Source organism: Pelobates fuscus, chromosome 4, assembly GCF_036172605.1.
Source record: "Pelobates fuscus isolate aPelFus1 chromosome 4, aPelFus1.pri, whole genome shotgun sequence".
NCBI lineage: Eukaryota > Metazoa > Chordata > Amphibia > Anura > Pelobatidae > Pelobates > Pelobates fuscus.
Window position 1 is genome coordinate 259,191,708 of NC_086320.1, and position 21,448 is coordinate 259,213,155.

A 21,448-nucleotide genomic window follows, 5' to 3' on the forward strand; every position below is an offset into this window, starting at 1 on the left:
GTCTGGCTCCTATGATTTATGGAAAAATAGCCCATAAATGCATGAAAATAAATGTTTAATATTTAACAATACATCTTTCCATTTTCTGTTTTAATGAATAAAAAGTAGGTCTACAATAATGTTTTTTTTTCCCCTCTCAACATTTTCTTACACAGAAAATTATGACGTACACTCAAAAATTTTCACTGCAGCATTTTTGCATATCAAAAAAAAACTGTATAAACCCCCCCCCCCAAAAAAAACAAACAATAAAACTAACTGGTTTCTATCTCCCTGTACTACAAAGCATTACACAATGTTCACTTTCAAAAGACAAAACAAATGGTGTTGATGACACTGCTGTCATTTTCCTTGCCGTTTAAACTTCGGGGCCTTCACCTCCCGGTACCAACTAAGGAGAGAAAAAGATTGAATACATTAATGGACTGCTGAAAAAGACTGAAATCAGTATTATAAGTAAAGGAAATTATGAAAATAGAAGGGCAAAAAATATAATTCACCCAAAATTTACTAGCAGAGTTATTCACTAAAATCCAAATTTCTTAAATGTTAATCTGAACAGAAAAAACGAGCCAACATATTATATTGTTAATATAGCGGACTTGGTGAATTTTTCCAGGCCAGTTATTATACTTTAAATACAACTCAGTAAGTACTGAATAGTAGGAAACAGAAATTTGACTTTCCTAAAAAGTCTGACATTAATCAGCATATGATGTCCAGACACTAAGCAACAGAAGCTTTACATTTTGGTGTCGTGCTTATGTTGTGTACCGTATATACTCGAGTATAAGCCGAGTTTTTCAGCCCATTTTTTGGGCTGAAAAACCCCAACTCGGCTTATACTCGAGTCAAGGTCTGTATTATGGCAATTTGCATTGCCATAATACAGACTGGGGGGAGAGGGGGGCTGGCAGAGCTGTACTTACCTGTTCTGCAGCTCCTGTCAGCTCTCTCCTCCTCTGCGCCGTCCGGTCAGCACCTCGGTCAGCTCCCAGTGTAAATCTCGCGAGACGTGTAAGCTGACAGAAGAGCAGAACGGACGGCGCAGAGGAGGAAAGAGCTGACAGGAGCTGCAGAACAGGTAAGTACAGCTCTGCCAGCCCCCCTCTCCCCCCCACTAAACTGCCACTGGACCACCAGGGAAGGAGAGCCCCCCTCCCTGCCATATATCAAGCAGGGAGGGGGGACGAAATAAAATAAAATAAGAAATAATAATAAAAAAATAATAATAAAAAAAAAATTAATAATAACAAAAAAAAGGGGTATAAGGACCACTATGGGAGGGGGGGGGGGGGGGGGGGGTATAAGGACCACTACGGGAGGGAGGGGGGTATAAGGACCGCTATGGGAGGGAGGGGGGGGGGTATAAGGACCACTATGGGAGGGAGGGGGGGATAAGGACCACTATGGGAGGGAGGGGGGTATAAGGACCACTATGGGAGGGGGGGGGATAAGGACCACTATGGGAGGGAGGGGGGGATAAGGACCACTATGGGAGGGAGGGGGGGATAAGGACCACTATGGGAGGGAGGGGGGTATAAGGACCACTATGGGAGGGAGGGGGGGGATAAGGACCACTATGGGAGGGAGGGGGGTATAAGGACCACTATGGGAGGGAGGGGGGGTATAAGGACCACTATGGGAGGGAGGGGGGGTATAAGGACCACTATGGGAGGGAGGGGGGGGATAAGGACCACTATGGGAGGGAGGGGGGGGGATAAGGACCACCATGGGAGGGAGGGGGGTATAAGGACCACCATGGGAGGGAGGGGGGTATAAGGACCACTATGGGAGGGGGGGGATAAGGACCACTATGGGAGGGAGGGGGGGGATAAGGACCACTATGGGAGGGAGGGGGGTATAAGGACCACTATGGGAGGGAGGGGGGGGTATAAGGACCACTATGGGAGGGAGGGGGGGATAAGGACCACTATGGGAGGGAGGGGGGGATAAGGACCACTATGGGAGGGAGGGGGGGGATAAGGACCACCATGGGAGGGAGGGGGGTATAAGGACCACCATGGGAGGGAGGGGGGGTATAAGGACCACTATGGGAGGGGGTGGGATAAGGACCACTATGGGAGGGAGGGGGGGTATATGGACCACTATGGGAGGGATGGGGGGGGATAAGGACCACTATGGGAGGGAGGGGGTGGGATAAGGACCACTATGGGAGGGAGGGGGTGGGATAAGGACCACTAGGGGAGGGGAGGGTAAGGACCACTAGGGGAGGGGTGAAGGAACACGGGGGTGGGGAGGTAAGGACCACTGAGGGAGGAGGAGGGGAAGTCAGGACATATGGGGGGGGGAGGGGCGGCAAATATCCTTGCACACACTGCATTCACACACTGCATTCACACACACACACACAGCACTCATGCACACGCTGCACTCATGCACTCATACACACACACACATACGCACACACTGCATTCATTATACACACACTGTAAATAAATATTCAATTAATATATTTTTTTTAGGATCTAATTTTATTTAGAAATTTACCAGTAGCTGCTGCATTTCCCACCCTAGTCTTATACTCGAGTCAATAAGTTTTCCCAGTTTTTTGGGATAAAATTAGGGGCCTCGGCTTATACTCGAGTATATACGGTAAATTGTTCTTCATAATGCCACCACAGGACTTAGGTCAAAATCTGCTAGGGATGCTACTTTCATGGAAAACAATTGCAACTTACCATAGTTATATTGTTTCCATTTAATAAGATCTGATCTAGTTTTGTAATCCGTCTTCCCTCTGGTGTGATTTCACTGAAATTAAAAGAACAGGATATACATTTTAAAAAACCATCTTCATACAAAAAAAACAATGAACGTGTTACACAATACTTCGAGACCAACGAGGTTTGCAGGTTCTGCAGGAAAAGGCACAGTTTTCAATCTTGAATGAGAAATAAAGAAGTATTCTTATTAACACCTACACAACTTATTAACCTTTTGATAGAGCGCAGATGTATAAAACAACGGATGCTGTTTCTCACCCCATGTGTTACTTATTAAGAGCCAATATATACGTAGAGGTTTATAAGAATACCCCTCACCAAAGAGGTAAATTGTTTCTCTGATGTTTTATGCTACAATTGGTGACTCAAAGACTAAAGTAGAAACTCTAGGTGCAGCAGCAGAGTCAGCTAGTCTCACAAAGAAAACCACCAGTTCCAAAATAACTTCTGTTGCTGCTTACACAGGAGCTGCAGCTCCTTCTACTACTGCTAGTTCAAGCATTACAACTTGTGTGTTTTATGGTTGTCAAAGCAAAGGATCGATGAAACCAGTTGGCATTGCCTAGGTTAACCTCTATTTCTTGAAACCCCGTGAGAAGAAACTAAGGGAGGGCTCATCAGAGACAACTTTTACTAAAGAGGTAGAGCAGTGTACAGTACCTATGTAACCACTATTTTTGCACCGACTGTGCACTAATCTCCCGCATCATCACCAGTTTGTCTAAGTTACTGCCCCCCATCAATCTGTGATGAATGCTGCCGCCAGGCTGATTTTGCTCTTCTCTCACACCTCACCCCTCTATCAATTCTTACATTTCTTCACTGATTCAAAAGGTATGCCCCCTCTCTGTCTCGCCGCTCTACTGGTGACCTCCTCCTGTCTGCTGAAGGTGTGCCCTTACTGCAAATTCACACCTGCAAGACTTCTCATGGGCGGTTCCTTTCCTTTGGAACAGCCCGTCTACCCCTGTCAGACTCTCCCCTAGTCTTCAATCCTTTAAGTCCCTCAAAACCCATCTTTTCAGGATTGCTTAGGGCCTCCAAGAGTAACTTCTCTCTCTCAAACCTTCCTCTTGCTCTCTCCTAAAGTGCCACACTCCACTCTTACCTCCAGTTCTGCTACTTTCCCACCAGGTCTATTTGCGGTCTCCCTCAATACCTTTCCTATTGTGTTTTTATACCCCACCTCCTCTAGACTGTAAGCTAGTTTGAGCAGGGTCCTCAACTACCTATTGTTCCTTGATAAGAGGTTGGCCAAACAGTCGATGTCCCAAAAATCTATAGGAACAAATAAGGGGGTAACCCTAGAAAAATTGGTTGCAAAGAAAGGAAAAGCAGAAATCTGTTCTAACTATTGCTATCATGACATACAGTTGAAATCAAATAAATACAAATCTCGAGGATACTTTATTAATCAAACCAAAAACACAAAACAGACACAAATTAACCCTGGCTATGACTGCCTGACTCAATCAGAGAATCAATTACGGCAGTACAAGCAAAGAGTACAGAAAATAAAGAGAAAACATTTTGTTTAAAGTGTAGCAATAAGACAAGACCAAGTTAAATAGAGCGCCATAACGATATCAGTCCGTGTCTAAGGGAATGCAATTACAGGTCCCAATAGAATCACCTGGTTGGTTTCTCAAACAGATACCCTCTGAGTGTGCAGTGTTAGCAGTCCTAGTAGGTAACAATATGTCAAAGAAAACTCAGATACAATGTTGTATCAATATGTCAAGGATGAATCCACTGCGATATAAAATAGCATTAGAGGGAATGCTGCTAGAAAAAACTGTCATGAGAGCACATGAATATCCTATCTGCAGATATTCACTCAGTTCTCCGGCCTCTAAGTAGAGGGCATATTTCTATCTAGATATTCGAATAACTAAGGGAGATCTGTTTAAACCTCCTAATGAATTAACCAGCATGTGGATAAAAACCACAATAGTTTCGCTACCTGATAATATTAACAAAAAGATCGAAAATATACAGAGATGGGGGCGTGGCCTAACCACCGAAGCGGACAGACGCAGAGCCTCAGAGCTCCGGCTAAAAACGGGGAAAAAAAAACTAAAACAGAGGTGACCCACAAACAAAAGGCGCCCTAAAGGCTCCCAACACTCACCTGATGGGCAAGAAAACAAAAAAACTGAAGCCCGACCGACCCCAGCAGGGGAGAAGCATTGGGGACCTATGGCGGCAGGCACATGGTGCCCCTCCATGGCGGCTGCTCCGACTTCTCAGATGGGATGTCGGAGGAGGGAGACGAAGACCACGCGCTGGCAATGGTGCGGCAACCGGCAACACGAGCAGCGCCTCCGCATGGATCTTCAGACGCCGCCCCAGTCACCCTAGCAGCCATCAGGGAGATCATGGCGGATTTCCACACTAAGATCTCGGCGGATGTGGCCTTGATCCGGGAGGACCTGCGGGGCCTGACAGGCCGCCTCGGAGAGATGGAACACACAACACAAACCCACACACAGCAAATTAAAGTGCTAACACAAGGGTGGGAGAGCTCACGAAACAGAGCGCAAAGCATGAGAGCAGATTTGACACCCTAGAAGATAAGTGGAGACAGAGGAACATAAAACTCAGAGGTGTCGGGGAGACGGTGCCGCCAGAAGAACGCCCACACTTCGAGAGGCGCCTCCTGACAGCCATACTCACGCCGAGGCAGGCTAAAACAATATCACCGGAGGGCATATTTCGACTCCCGAAACCAATCAAGGCACCAACCGCAGCCTCCGGGGACATAATAATGCAGTTCCAGACCCTCAGAGACGAGGCAGCAGTAATGGCGGCCACCAGGGGGGGCAAACTCCCTACAATTTTGAAGGAATGTCCTTAACCTTCTTCGCTGACCTGTCGGGGGGAACCCTTGCTTGGCGAAGGTCGCTCCAACCGCTTACCTCCCTCCTACGCAAGAAAACCATCAGCTATCGATGGAGCCAGTCTCGTTCATTGCAGATACCACGTGGAGACACCATCATCACCATACGTGACCTGCCAGAGGCATCACGCCACTTGCAAGCATTAGGACTGCCATCGAACTCGCTGGGCCCGACACACCCTCACGGCTGGGACCCCGGGGCTACTTGTGACTTTGTGCCCAGGGATCAAGCGCTAACCGCTAGAGCTGGAACCACGACCTGATTCCCCACAAGGTCCAAACCCGGGGGTATAGGCAACTGGACCCCCAAGCATTGCCGACCCCCATCCTCCCGTGGACTACCGCCTGAAAAGGAACCCATAAGCAGAGAAACACGGAGGCCCACACCTAACGCCCATGACACGACGAACATTGCTTAAAACCACACTGCTGTTCCCTGAACCGAGCATCCAGCTACAGCGGATCGGCAACACAAGCCCCTCCATAGACATCGGCTGGAGGACCCGGCTGACAGGCCCCTCAGACCTGATAGACTTACGGGACACTCCACACTCCTCAGATAGCTCTCTCATATTATTCACCATACTATTTCTCATATTATTTTAATTTAGCCAGACCTATTTCTGCATAGCTTTATTGCACTAATATGATACCTGTGTAACCCTGTAGACCGACACGAAGGGGGCTGGGCAGAAAGTTTGTCCATATAGCTGGCAGCACTTGTATGCAAGTAGCCAGGGTATTTTCCTTTTCTCTCCTGGGGTATTGTGCCCGTGCCTCAAGGCGAACCTCTAACTTTTAACTTTAAATTCTTAAGCAATAAGCCCCCACCACACAAATGCGTTACCAATGCAGTGGCACGGCAGCCAGTACCTAGGTACTTGACCCAGAAAAGCGGGCTTCCCCAAAACCGCATAGCATACCTATTTTGCCCATTAAGCCCAGGTAGTAAATAAAGCTTAACGCATCCAACGTAAAGAAACCCCCTCACCACCGAAGTTTAACATGTTGTTATACGTTCATCTTAAGTTGCATTGTTATTTTAATGACGAAAATGCATTACGTGACATCTTTCTCTGTAACTTAGATGTAGGGTAACGTGTATAACACTGTCGCAATGTCCCTACCTATCTAATTGTCTCACAATTTACCTGCCTATCATTTGTGTCTTGCCGACATATATGTCACACCAGTTTCATATAGGCCTCACCTCATATACTCACTCGTGTTTGAGGTGCTGGCACTAACCACATCTGATGCCTCGCTATATACCTTAGATATGTGTGAGTACCACGTTTATTTCAGTTACTTTCATTTAACCCTACACGGACTACTTAACTGATTATCTATATGTTCAATATAAAAACTGTGCAGTTTACAATGCCACTGTCTAACCTGTATAAAACTTGAAATACGCTGTTGTGGCGTCTGTTGACATGTTATGACCATCCGCACAACAAAAATAAAGAATTAAAAAAAATTAAAAATGCTAGAAATAAAAATAAAATGGTACTCATAAAAAAGAGATGAGGTTATCGAATAGTAATTATAGCAGTAAATTAATAGGGTATGTACATAAAAAATAATTAGTTGGCAAATTCGGAGATCATATAACACCTCTTGATAACTAATCCAGCGGGTGGATCGCTGTCTAATGATGATAAATTAATATAATATGTACAAAAATAGAGTTGTAGGTAAGAAAAGGTGCCCGGGAGCACAGAAGGCAGAGCTATAACATAACAATAAAGTAGCAAATGTCGAGCCCCGAAGCACATTTCGCCTTGAATTAACTATTAATTAGCTCTGTCATCTGTGCTCCCGGGCGGATTTGGACTACGGGCAACATTTATTAGCCATTTAGGCACCCGAGGAACCTAGATGGTTGACAGCCATCTGTGTATTACAGACAGACGAGTGACCGATCAGGGTGTTAGGAGCAATATGATTCAGTAAGTATACTCTTACTATCTGCCAATCCTACGGCTCTCTGTGCCATAGTATTAGGACTCCGTCTCTTCTTACTGCCTGTCCTATACTAGGTGCCCATGAAGGCACCTTTCTAACTACTCCATGTTTCATTTCGATATTTAGTTATGAGCAGTGTGATCACGGACACAGATTATGGAGTTCATTTTTGGGTTCAATTTGCCGGTGTGACTGCCTATGGAAGAGGCATGCATCCAACCTCTTAAACTTTAAACACGTGATGTGGACAGTCTCCACACCACGTGGTTCCATCGGGTCCACACTACTAACTAATATACAAAACCCTCAAGCCGTTCCAAGTCGCATAAAGTGATAGGAATATCTATGTCTAGCCCTGTTATGTCATGTGAGATAATTGTGATGTCATGCCAATGCAACAGTATATACTATATGTTGATATTCCTGGCAGTACAGCTGCATGTATAGCGGTTACAAAGTTCCTATTGTACCTTTATACGAAGCTGCACTGTGAAGCTGTGTTTTGAAACTGTGCATTAAAGATCTCTATTGTTACCTCTACACATTTCTGTTTACATTTGTGTTCTGATACACTTAAGTGGTGGATAGTGTTATCATCCTATTACAGTTCCCCCCCCTATAAATATTTATGTTAGCTGTTTGTGTGGTGTTCATTTGAGGAGAACAATTTAGAGGGCTTTATTTTTTTGTTTTGCAGAAGCACTTTTAACCAGGATAGCGGTATTCCCGAGCGTGACTCGGGGTTAATTTTCGCTGCCAGAAGCGGTAACCCCGAGTCACGCTCGGGGTAGATAACAGAGCTGGCAGCGGAGTCTCCTTACCTTCTCCTTGCGATCCAGCGATGTCCCCGCGCTGTGATTGCCGGTGAGAGCCCCGGCGGATGCCACCATCTGACTTCCTGGTTCCGTCTCTGTGAGCCGCAGAGGCTCATGGGGGCGGAACTGGGCAGGTAATTCGAAAGGTTTCAAGCATAAAAGTGACACACACACATAAAGTTAGGTGATACAGTGAAATCCTGTCAGATTACATTGTATCACCTCAGATTTGACACAGTATCACCTCAGATTTGAAATTTTGCTGTAATTTCTGCCCATAAAATAATTTTTTTACCATGGCATCAAAGCGTCACTTTAGCATCTCCAAAGCGGGTTTGGATCAGATGAGTGACAGCGGCAGCGACACAGAGCCCCTCGCAGAATTGAGCGACTGCGATAGCGATTCGTGGCAAGATTCGTCATCCGACTCTGACAGTGACCTGAGAAGTGGCAACAGCGACGATTCTGCACCCGAGCTCAGTGATGTGCGCACTTGGTGCCTTATTGATTGCGGTATGGATGAGGTACCGCCGCCAAGATTTCCGTTTACTGGATCACCTGGGATGAAGGTAGACGTTGAGCACAATGATCCTTTGGCATACCTAAAATTATTTCTCACAGATGACGTCATTGAAAAGATTGTCACGGAGACAAATCGCTACAACGAGCAGCAATCAGCTACTCTGCATCGCAAGTTTTCCAGGAACAGAAAATGGGAACCGGTATATTATTTATTAGATTATAATTCATGATTTTATGTTTCGAACTTTATCACATCTGAGAGTACTTTTGGTCAGGTTTAAGAAAGTAATTACTGGCCTACAATACATAACACCAAATTTCCATGCAAAAAAATGGTACCGCTTTTGGTACAAAATTCCTGACATAATCATACCGCCAGGGAGGTTAATAGGTGCAAATTTATAGTTAATTTTCTTATTCACAGATTTGAACATTGAACCTAACACAGGGACTGAAAAAAATATCTTATAAGGCACTTAATGTGTTCTGGAAGTAAAATTAAAAAGTCTGTAGGTACACGTTAAAGACATCATCTATACACCAAAGTGGAGGTGCAGCAAACCTAAAGAAATAGGCAGAGGGACAATATAGAATTAGAAATACAGTTTTGTATTCCCAATGCTATAGTGTTCCTTTAAAGGGAGCCTGAAATTACATACAATAATTTGTACATTAACTTTTATATTGTGCATTATTTTTATTTTTAATGAATAATCCAAACTTTAAATCCTGCATTATAAATCATAGTATGTTGAATAAAAAAAAAAAAAAAAGAAGTTTAAAGTTTAACTATAAATATGATGCTAGGTTATGGACTTTCTTAGATCATTCTTATTTGAACAAGTACTGTTAACAGGCAACCTTAGATGAGCAGCTATGCATAATGCAAAACAGTATTTTCACATGTGCATGTAGCGGTACTTACCCTCTCCAGGGGCCGGCCGGGGTCCTCTGTTCTCGCCGCGCGTGGTCCTGCTTCTGCACAAGCTGCGCGCAGCTCATCCGACGGCTCATCCGATATCAACAAGTACTGTTAACAGGCAACCTTAGATGAGCAGCTATGCATAATGCAAAACAGTATTTTCACATGTGCATGTAGCGGTACTTACCCTCTCCAGGGGCCGGCCGGGGTCCTCTGTTCTCGCCGCGCGTGGTCCTGCTTCTGCACAAGCTGCGCGCAGCTCATCCGACGGCTCATCCGATATCAGAAAGGCGGGCAGTGACCGCGTGAAGCGGTCACATGTCCCGCCTGACTCTAAGAGCGCGCCGCGTGTCTTGGGCGCGCTCTTAAAGGGACAGTGGGAGCCGAAAATTGAAACTGTCTCCCATTGGCCCCTGTCATGCCACATTCCCCATACACTCACGTTTTGGGGGCGTGGATATGACAGGGGCCAATCAAATTGAAATCTAGGATATTTATACTCACCTTTTCCCTTAGTACCTTGCCCTATCGTGGTCTCTGGTTCAGTTCCCTTTAGTGCTTGTATTGTTCAGTTGTGGTTTTTTGGTGCTAGACCTTGGCTTTGTTCGTGACTCCGTTTTCTCTTTATCCTTGCTTGTCTTGTTCGCCGGTTTGCTCTCCTGTGTACCAGTCCTTGGCTTGTTCTAGTTTACGCTGTCTCTCTGTCCCCTTGACCTCGGCTTGTTCTGGACTCTGTCTTTTCTTGTCCTCGTCTAGTCCGGCCATTCTAAGGTCCGGTAAGACGTATCTTGTTTTCTTGCCATAGACTATCTGGACTATTCTTTCGTGTTGGGGTATATTGCCGTGACAGTGCATGACATATATATATACATACATACACACACACACACACAATATATATATATATATATATATATATATATACATTGTAGTAGCTTGCACTCCAAGAAGACTTTTGTAGTGCCCGGTGCTGGTTGTGGCAAAGGTAGATATGGGTGTAGAAACATATATAAACAACAGAAGTACTTAAATTTGGATTTTACTTACAATTCGGTGACATCTTCTAGCACCATATCTGAAGAGTCAAGTCAAGGCCAACAAGTAAAGCAAAACACAGATCAGGACAGTTGTTGTATCACTATGTCCTGATGTTACTGAAATCGTAAAAAATAAATAAATACACATAAAACTTCCTTTAAGGTTTGTTAGAGAATATGCCAGAATATGCCAGATTTTACACTGAACCCCTCTCACACATTGCACCACTGCTCCTATATCCTACTACAGCCCCATATCCCAGCAGACCCCAGGTAAGTTGTCTAACTGTTCCTAAACGGTTTGACTACTTACTCTGGGAGGGGGTCCCGGCACTCCTTGCACCATAACCACTACACAGAGCAGTAGTGGTTATTGTGCATGGATTATTTCATTAAATAATCTACAAGTGCTCCTCCCGGGATTAGGCTCTGGATCCACCACTGGTATATGACATGTATATTAGTTAGAGAGAATATATATATATATATATATATATATACACACACACATATATTAATGTACATTTATATATGCATAATACACAGATAAATGTCATTAATATGTACCGTATGTAATAAGCAGATATTGGCCCAGTCTTGTTGCTAGGTGCATACTCCATCACAATAATATTTAAAGTGAAGAGCGCACCCACAGGATTTCAAAATAAACAAGACAATGTCAATTTTTTACAGTTGTGCCCTACATACATTCACCATTTCAGTCCCATTACCAAGCTTTCCTTAATATGTCAAGGTAGTTGGACTGAAACATTGATTACATGCAAAGGCACGTCTGCTTAAAATAAATCTGCACTTTTGTTTATTTTGAAGCCTATGAGTGCTTTTTTTTTACGTTTGAGTAATAATTTTTAATTTTAAGTTCTCTTTTCTAACTCTGTATCTGTACACTATGCTGGCATGACGCATTATGGGGTTGGTAAAAAATTTTTTTTCCAGGGCTGCTTTTAATTCCCAGTCCGGCCCTGCTTACGTCAGCCAGTGGGCGAGACTGATCCCGCCCGCCGGCTGAGGAGACCTAATGCGCATGCGCGGCAAGGCCACGCACGCGCATTAGAGCTCTCCATAGGAAAGCATTTAAAATGCTTTCTTATGCGGAATTGAGCGACACTGGAGGTCCTCACACAGCGTGAGGACGTCCAGCACAGAAAACCTGTGCTATGAATCAGGAAGTGCTCTCTAGTGGCTGTCTAGTAGACAGTCACTAGAGCAGGAGTTAACCCTGCCAGGTAATTATTGCAGTTTATAAAAAAACTGCAATAATTACACTTGCAGGGTTAAGGGTAGTGGAAGTTGGCACCCAGACCACTCCAATGGGCAGAAGTGGTCTGGGTGCCTACAGTGTCCCTTTAACCCTGCGGCTACCAGAGGTGTAGCTCTTGGCAGGGTCACTTGCGTGTTAACCAACCCGCTAATGTCATTTCTGCGAAAATGCCATTGCACAGAATGTTATTTGTTGACTGAGAGCGTTCAGCTGACACTCTCAGCCAATAGATAATGACTGCATTGGCTTCTACACCTCTGCAGAAATCTGAACCGCTTCACCAAACCACCATGGAGCCTCACCATTTTGAAGCGGTTTGCCCTATTACCGGGAAAACCAGGCCACGGTACTCTTCTTATCTTAATCACTACAGCAGGCTGTAGTGGATATAATGCTTGGAGTAACCCTTTAAAATGATTGTAGATACATTTATCGAATAGACTCTTTTAAAGACCTCTTTTCTATGTTCCTTGCCTGATGCTGACCGATCTCAGCTGTCAATCACGTTACATACCAGTCCCAACTAATTAACTTCAACCCTGATGGTTGCAGAAAGACGGTCCCTGGAGCTGGAAGTTCTCTTCTTTAAACTAAGCCCAGCAGTGCAGAACTAAATCTTATTGGATGAGAGTGATTAGTTAATGCTCACAGCCAATGAGCCGCCCTACACTACAGGGCTCAGGAAAGTCAATGGAAGCTCCTAGCAGGAGTTTCTGGCTCTCAATGCTGCAAGAGGAAATTCTTTGACAGGCGACCCAAGGTAAGAAGTCCCCCTCAGGTAAGTTGCTAGCAAACTGACAACATTGGAGAAGTGCCACACTCCTGGCACATTTACCTCTACAGAATATGGTAGTGGTTATGGTGCTTGGAGTGTTCATATAAAAAGTAATATTTTGGCATGAATTGCAAACACACACACAAACATTATATATAATATTGCACATATATTATAACACCGCCGCATTTAACAGAGGTGACAGGTTTCAGAAAGTGAAAAGCAGATACAGGCATCTTTAAAAATATATGAATAAAATGCTAAAAAAAAAAAAAAAAAAAAAATACATTATCAAAAATGAAAATAGACAGCGACCAGCCTTAAAAGGATACTAACAAAGTCATCAAATCCAAGAAGAGTGCCAACAATTTCTTTATCGCTCTTCATTACAATATGAATACGGGATCCTATACACTTATCCACCAGCTCTGTTGAAACAAATGTTTATAGGTATTAGGTAGTGAAATACTTTATATAGAAAACATTACTGTATACTCCAACATTAGCAAATAAATAAGGACAAAACTGAAGTGCACTGAACATGTCAAACTGTAAAACAACATAGAAGTATAATGTTTTACTCCGAGGAACGAATTTCCACTTACAAGAGATTTATTATATATGAACATTGCTAGAGTTGGAGGTATGTCCCCACAGGCCAGACTGAGAGGAAGACTTGAACGGCACAAAATGTGGGGGTGGGAATACTGTGCTGCCATTGGATGGCGGTCGTCAGGAAACTATGCTACTCTTGTTTCAGACTGGCTAAGTAATACTACTTCTGGAGGTGGAGCTACATTTCCAGTAGCAAAGTTCTTTTAAATGTTATTGCAAGCACCATGACCAATTCAGTGATTTAAAGTCATGGTGCCTAATGTCCATATGTGTAGCGTTTTTGCTATTAAACAATGCCGATATAGAGATGAATCCCTCTGCTATCACAGGTGTACCTATCTATAGCCAAGTCACTGGAGCGCCATTAGCCATAAAATAAATAAATAAAGTCTGTCCATCAAAACCTCCGTCTCCGGTGAAAGAAAGTGACATCAGTAAATGATTATCAGGCTGAAGGGAGAACTTGGCCCCAGCAATGGAAAAGAGGCAAGTTTAAAGGAACACTCTGGTCACCCTAACAGCTTCATTAAAATTAAGTTGTAATGGTGCAAGGTGACCAGGGTGCTTTCTAACATAAGGGGTATATCCGTTCTAAAAAGGTTTACCTCAAAGGTTGCCTCCAATGCCTAATTTCAGTTTCCCCAGCAGCATCCAGCTTCTGAAACTGACTGAAACAGAGGTCAGCTGACGCCCAAAGTCAATCAGTACCTCCCCATTCATAAAAAGGTCCTGAAAAGTCAATTTCACAAGCCGGATGCCGCTTGGGAACTGGATGTAATGTTAACTCCTCCACGTAAGAAAGTGCCAGGGGACTCCTAGCACAAAAAAATTATATAATTTCTGTTTAGTTGTTCTGGTGACAGGAGTGTTCCTTTAAGCTCTTTTTGTTCTTTTCATGCCATCTGCCTTTGAATTTAATTAAAATGCCAAAGCAATAGATAGACATAAGACAAAGCAGAGACTATTTTGTCTATGGACTAAGCCAGGAAGCTTCCACCTTTAAGAGACTTTCAAGTACCAGAAAAACATTTGTTTTGCTGGCACTGTAGAATCCTGTAGTGCCTCCCTCCTCCCCACCCCATGTTGCTGAAGGGGTTAAAATTCCTTCAGTGACTTACCTGAATCCAGCGCCGCTGTCCCTCGGCGCTGGGTCAGGCTCTGCCCACGCTCCTCCCCCGACGTCAGCAATGGCCACAAGCGCATTAGACCTCCCCATAGGAAAGCATTATTCGATGCTTTCCTATGGAGATTCCGGCAACGCCGTGTTTTAAGAACCCGGAAGTCACTCTAGTGGCTGTCTATCAGAAGACTTAGCCGTGCAAGGTAATTATTGCAGTTTATGAAAACTGCAGTAATTACACTTGCAGGGTTAAGGGTGATGGGAGATGGCACACAGACCACTCCAATGGGCAGAAGTGGTGTAAGTGCCTGGAGTGTCCCTTTAATTTCTGTCAATTTCCAGCAGTCAGCCCAACAAGAGTTATGGGAAATGGCATTGTCTCATGCACTGCATGAGGAATTCTATAGAGCATCTCGAGTTTATTCAACGGACCGCTGAGTTGTACACTCAAACATGCAAGCGTGTACAACAGTGATGAAGCCTCCTGGCAAATTAAGTGTCAGGAGCTGAAAAGGGACTATATGGCAACTGCACACCAAACAAGGATATATTTAACTTCTGCTCTTTTTAAAGAGCTTGAGATTTTATCTATACAAATGCAATACACAAAGAGGAAGTGAAAGAAACAAACAAACAAAAAAAAAATTGTAAAATTATTATTATTTTTTTAAAGCTGTGGAAATTCACATTGGCATTACACATAAGCAATATCACACAGGAGGTTACTTCTGATACATTTAACCTACTGCATAGAAAATACTACAACAAAATGAATTAAAAGTAATTGCATCCATTTTATGGTTTTATTTATTTATTTTAGTTTCCACTGCTAAGATTTAATTAGAAATAAATTAAGGCCGATATTTCCAAAAATCTAAAAGGATGTGGGGTTGGGGATATGTTGCACGAGTTACCGACAGAAGCACTGATCTATGAACACAAGGATAGCCATATTGTGATCACAACTTAAGCCACCAGCGATTTAATACAATGAGTCACATATCCATGAGTTTCCTGAGACAAATCAGTAAAGCACTATTAATGCATCATTAAGGTATCAGCCATGTGAGTGCCGGGGGTGTGAGCAGTATCCAGTATAGCACTCCTCTGGCACTCACAGTGCTGGATACCATGCCTGTCATGGAGCCCGGTATAAACACATTGAAATAACCAGGGCAGGCAGCAGGTTAAGCATTACACAGACACTACTAAAGGGGTTTATAGCCCAGAGGTCATTACCGAGCGGCAGAAGCTGGGACGGGTTGGTATTCACGTTAGCCGCCATCTTTAATACCGCTCTACTCACTCGCTCCTCAATGCTCTCCTGTTTGTAAGTTTCCGCCTAAGCTTGGAGCAATCAACCACCGAGATGATCGATGTACGTTTGCGCGCAGGCGCATTCAAACGGTTTCTCAGGCCTAGGCAATTGATTGTCGAACTGTCGTGATTGCCATAACAGAGCTATATACACAAGAGACACAAAGTACAAGTGTTTTTTAGCACCTGTTGTTGCTTGATAATGCTTCCTGGTTTCAAAAGCCGAAAGTGTCCAGTTTTCATTACTGTGATGGGTTATATATTAATGTTTAATGCAACCTGAGCACAGTGCACGCAAAGCTGCTTGGTACGGAGCTAAATTCCAAAGTGAAACCTTACTTCAGTTTGTTCTCATCTTACTCCTAATCTGTTATTTATTTATTTTTTTGTCCTAAAATATATAAGGCTAAAAAGGGACTACTTTGACTTACATTTTTTTCCTCCGTGAAACAATGCTTGACAAAAGGCAGAGCTAGTTTTGTCAATAATAGTTTAAGGCAATATTTATGGATAGTCTCACGGATTCTTTCATATAGCTCAATCCTGTACTGTCATGCATGCGCGAGAGTACAGCACTGACGATGGCTCCTGGCATATAATGCACCCTGTGGCCACTGAACACCAAATAGTAAAGTCACCATCGAGGGTCTTTGCACCCCAAAAGGTGACAGAGCCACTGTGAAGTTACACAGGTTACCTCATCTGGGTGCAGTGGTCCAGTAGCTTTAATCCTGCAATGTAATACATTGCAGTTTTGTAGAAACTGTAGTGTTTACATTGCATTGTTAAACACACCTCTTGTGACTGTTTTCATGAAAATTAGAGGCACTTCTTTAAATATGTTTTTTCCCCTATACTGGGGAACACTGCCAGAGTAGGGATCGACCAATATTGATTTTTTAGAGTCGATACCGATAATCTGTTAACTTTCAGGCCGATAGCCGATAATTTGACGATATTCTGTGCATTTACTATTTTGAAAAAATAAACTATTTCTAAAGGTAAATGTACAAAATATACAAGCCACATGCAGTAGGTGCACTATGTTTAGACAGTGGAAATGTGTGTATTTGTGTAGTGTGTATATAATGAATGCAGGGTGTGTTTGTGTAGTGTGTATAGTTAATGCAGTGACTGCTTGTGTAGTTTGTATATAATGAATGCAGAGTGTGTGTGTTTGTGTAGTGTGTGTAGTGTGCGTAAAGTGAGTGCAGTGTGTATAGCGAACGCAGTGTGTGTAATGTGTGTATAGTGGATGCAGTGGGTTTGTATAGTGTGTGTATATAATGAATACAGTGTGTAGTGTGTATATAGTGTAGTGTGTGTATATAATATAGTGTGTGTATATAATATAATGTAATGTGTGTGTGTGTGTGTATATAATGTAGTGTGTGTATATAGTGTAGTGTGTGCATTATATACATGCACACATTACATTATATACACACACACACTACACACTGCATTATATACATGCACACATTACATTATATACACACACTACACACTGCATTATATATACACACACACACTACATTACATTATATACACACACACACACTACATACTCTGCATTATATACAGAGTGTGTAGTGTGTGTATATAATGCAGAGTGTGTGTGTTTTCCTGAAGGGGTGTGATTTGTGTAAAATGGTAGGGGAGAGAGAAGGCATTTTTTAATTAAAATTTTTAATGTTTATGTTTTATTTTAATGTTTATGTTTTATTTAAAAATTTTGGCCCCCTTCCCTACTTTTTGCCTGGCCAGGGAGGGGGGCTATTACAGTCTCTGGTGGTCCAGTGGATGGGCTGTGCAGTGGGGGGACCGGCAGCAAGCTGTTACTTACCTCCCAGCAGCTCCCCAGTGTAAATCTCGTGGCCTGCGTGCCGTGCGGAGCGTTGCCATGGTAACGCTCTGACGGCCGCGGGTCATACGAGATTTACACTGGGGAGCTGGAGGAGCTGCTGGGAGGTAAGTAACAGCTTGCCGCCGGTCCCCCCAGGACCGCCGGGTTTGTAATGAGCCCGGCGGTCCTAGGAGGTATTATCGGCAATATCGGTATCTATATTGGCCGATACCGATATTGCAGAAAATATCGAATATCGGCTGATTGTATCGGTAAAACCGATAATCGGTTGATCCCTATGCCAGAGTACTCTTTACATCATAACCACTATAAAGGGTTGTAGTAGGTATAATTGTTGGAGTAATCCTTTAAGGCCAGAGTAACCAGATTGGAAATATAGCTAAATAAAAATACATTTAAATTCACTTTAGTTAAAAAGCCTTTTAGTATTAATTTATAGGTATCTAATCTCCCAAAAGATATGAACAACTATTTTCTATCTAGATATGTTTTCGTTTTTTAATTAAAAAGGATTTCTTAATAGAAGCACACTGATCTCCCTTTATACAAGTGAACCATTTAAAATAAATGCCATATTTTAATATCCACTAGAGGGAGCAAGATTCCAAAAGAAGAAGAGGATGGTAATTAACCTCTTGAGACCGCAGCCAAATGTACAAGTTGTGAACGAAACAAAATGTATACAAAACCTGGCATTTGCGCTATATGTCTGTCCAACCGTAATTCACCTCTTTCATATTAAATGCACCCCCCTTATTATATATTATTTTATTCAGGGGAAACAGGGCTTTCATTTAATATCAAATATTTAGCTATGAAACATAATTTAATATGAAAAAATGGGAGAAAATAAGACTTTGTTTTATTTTTTTAGTTCTACATGACATTTTAACTGTCAATGTCATAATACTGTTTGCTTTTACTGCAATAAAATACACATATTTGTATTCAGCAAAGTCTCACGTGTAAAACAGTACCCCCTATGTACAGGTTTTATGGTGTTTTGGGAAGTTACAGGGTCAAATATAGCGTGTTACATATTTCAGTTTTTTCACATTGAAATTCGCCAGATTGGTTACGTTGCCTTTGAGACTGTATAGTAGCCCTGATACCGGAGAAACTGACGGAAGCCAAGCACAGAGAGATGGACACAGGTTTCTTCAGGAAGGAAGAGATTCTTTATTCGATTCACCGACCGGGACTCAGAGGGACTAATGTCACCAAAAAACAGCAAAGTCTGAGTCCTGATCATACAGTGTAGGTCCCTTATATAGGCATGTAGCTCCTCCCATAATCAGTTCAACCTACACATACTCTTATCTAATCAACCAAATAGAGACTAAAATCCTGTTTGACCACATGGCTTGCCCAGCACAATGGAGGAGGGGAAATACTCGTATATCCTGTATTCCTACTTATGCTCCTTACACTACTGATTGTATCTTAGCTACGTGTAACTGACTTAACTGGTACATCAACATATGCAAATGCACATACCATGTGGCAATCTTGTCCTAGTAAATTTATTTTTACTGAGATTCCACCACAGCCCAGGAAATACATTTACATCCATAAATATAAGGCTTGTGTTTCATTTTTTCACATTAAAATTCGCCAGATTGCTTACGTTGCCTTTATGACCCTATGGTAACCCAAGAATGAAAATTACCCCTATGATGGCATACTATTTGCAATAGTAGACGACCCAAGGTATTGCAAATGGGGTATGTCCAGTCTTTTTTAGTAGCCATTTGGTCACAAACACTGGCCAAAGTTAGCGTTAGTATTTGTTTGTGTGTGAAAAATGCAAAAACCGCTAATTTTGGCCAGTGTTTGTGACTAAGTGGCTACTAAGAAAGACTGGACATACCTCATTTGCAATACCTTGGGTTGTCTACTATTGCAAATAGTATGCCATCATAGGGGTAATTTTCATTCTTGGGCTACCATAGGGTCATAAAGGCAACGTAAGCAATCTGGCGAATTTTAATGTGAGAAAAAATGAAACACAAGCCTTATATTTGACGCTGTAATTTTGGAAAATACCATAAAACCTGTACATGAGGGGTACTGTTGTACTCGGGAGACTTCGCTGAACACAAATATTTGTGTTTCAAAACAGTAAAAAGTATTGCAGCAATAATATCGTCCGTGTAAGTGCTGTTTGTGCGTGAAAAATGCAAAAAATGTCACTTTTACTGGCGATATCATCGTTGTAATACATTTTACTGTTTTGAAACACTAATATTTGTGTTCAGCGAAGTCTCCCGAGTAAAACAGTACCCCCCATGTACAGGTTTTATGGTGTCTTGGAAAGTTATAGGGTTAAATATAGTGCTAGCACATTAAATTCCCTATACTTTCGGCATGGGTTGTCAGGCAGGTCCCGCTAATTGTAATTAATTAGGGGACCTAATTATGTAAAATTATTACATAAATATATGTGTAGAATTAATATATTTATATATATACATATGTGTATATATATATACGTATATATATATATATATAATTTTTGTAAAATATTTTTATTTATATATATAGTGATATATACGTATATATTTATGTATATAGATATAGATATATTATTTCGTTCTACGTGTATTTTGATATAAATATATATATATTAATATCACAATACAGTTAGAACGAAATAAAACACATCTATATATTTTTTTATATTTTAATTTTAATTATTTTTTTTAATTTTATTTTTTTACGTATTTACATATTTTTTTTAATATTATATATAAATATATATATAACAATAATTATATATATATATATATTTAATCAGTATCAGTCTACGTGTAATTTGATATTAATATATATATATATATAATTACATATATATTAATATTAAAATACACCTAGACAGTGTATGCGTGTGTGTGTATATATATACTTAGATCATATATATATATATATATATATAACATATATATATATATGATCTAAGTATATATATATATATATATATATATATATTTTTACACTTATTTAATTTTATTTTATTTCCAGCCAGCAGGGGGACTAACTGTCATTACAGTTAGTCCCCCTGCTGGCATTGCTGCAGCCAGCTATCCCGGCCATGTGATTGTGAGGTCCTCGCAAGGACCTCACTCTCACATGGCCCGGGGGGGGCTGAAGAGGACAGAGGTGTCGCGGGTGGCTCTCTGGGAGTCCCCCCAACCGCGATCGCCGGTGTGGGATCGCCGGCGATCGGGTAAGTAACAAAAAACCGGAGGGCGTACTATTATGTCCTGCGGCGTTTAGAGCCGCTTTAAAAAGGACGTAATAGTAAGCCCTCCGGTCTTAAGGGGTTAAGGGTGTAGTTCCAGAAAACATCCAGTTTTATCATAAAAAAGATGCCACAGGCATTAAGCACTGTGACATATATGTAAGGTGGCAATAGAGGGTTAATTTGTCCTGTTGGTACAGTTAGGGAAAGTTCATGACCCCTGGTTAGGTTGTTGGGCAGAGTGGGACAAGTAGCTGGGCAGATTTGGTGACACAGCTGTTGCTGGGGGCAAGAGCTGGCTAGGGATTGGTTGCTGGCTGC

The 21,448-nt window shown here is 42.2% G+C and overlaps 1 protein-coding gene across 1 annotated transcript; it reads right to left on the bottom strand.

Annotated features, from left to right (window-relative positions):
• Positions 1-229: 229 nt before the first annotated feature.
• On the bottom strand, positions 230-16,128 carry LSM5 (LSM5 homolog, U6 small nuclear RNA and mRNA degradation associated). Its single transcript, XM_063450633.1, has 5 exons — positions 15,942-16,128; positions 13,300-13,395; positions 10,921-10,948; positions 2,703-2,775; positions 230-391 (listed from the first exon to the last, which is right to left on the bottom strand). Exons 1-5 carry the CDS (start codon positions 15,985-15,987, stop codon positions 359-361), a joined length of 276 nt encoding a protein of 91 aa, XP_063306703.1. The 5' UTR covers positions 15,988-16,128; the 3' UTR covers positions 230-358.
• Positions 16,129-21,448: the final 5,320 nt, after the last annotated feature.

Bases quoted from the DNA above. Each gene is read 5' to 3' on its own strand.
- LSM5 (XM_063450633.1), bottom strand. From the start codon at position 15,987: ATGGCGGCTAACGTGAATACCAACCCGTCCCAGCTTCTGCCGCTCG. The intron at 13,396-15,941 runs GTAATGACCTCT...TTGTTTCAACAG, and splicing joins GTCCCAGCTTCTGCCGCTCG to AGCTGGTGGATAAGTGTATA. The intron at 10,949-13,299 runs GTATCCTTTTAA...TTGACTCTTCAG, and splicing joins TGGATTTGATGACTTTGTTA to ATATGGTGCTAGAAGATGTC.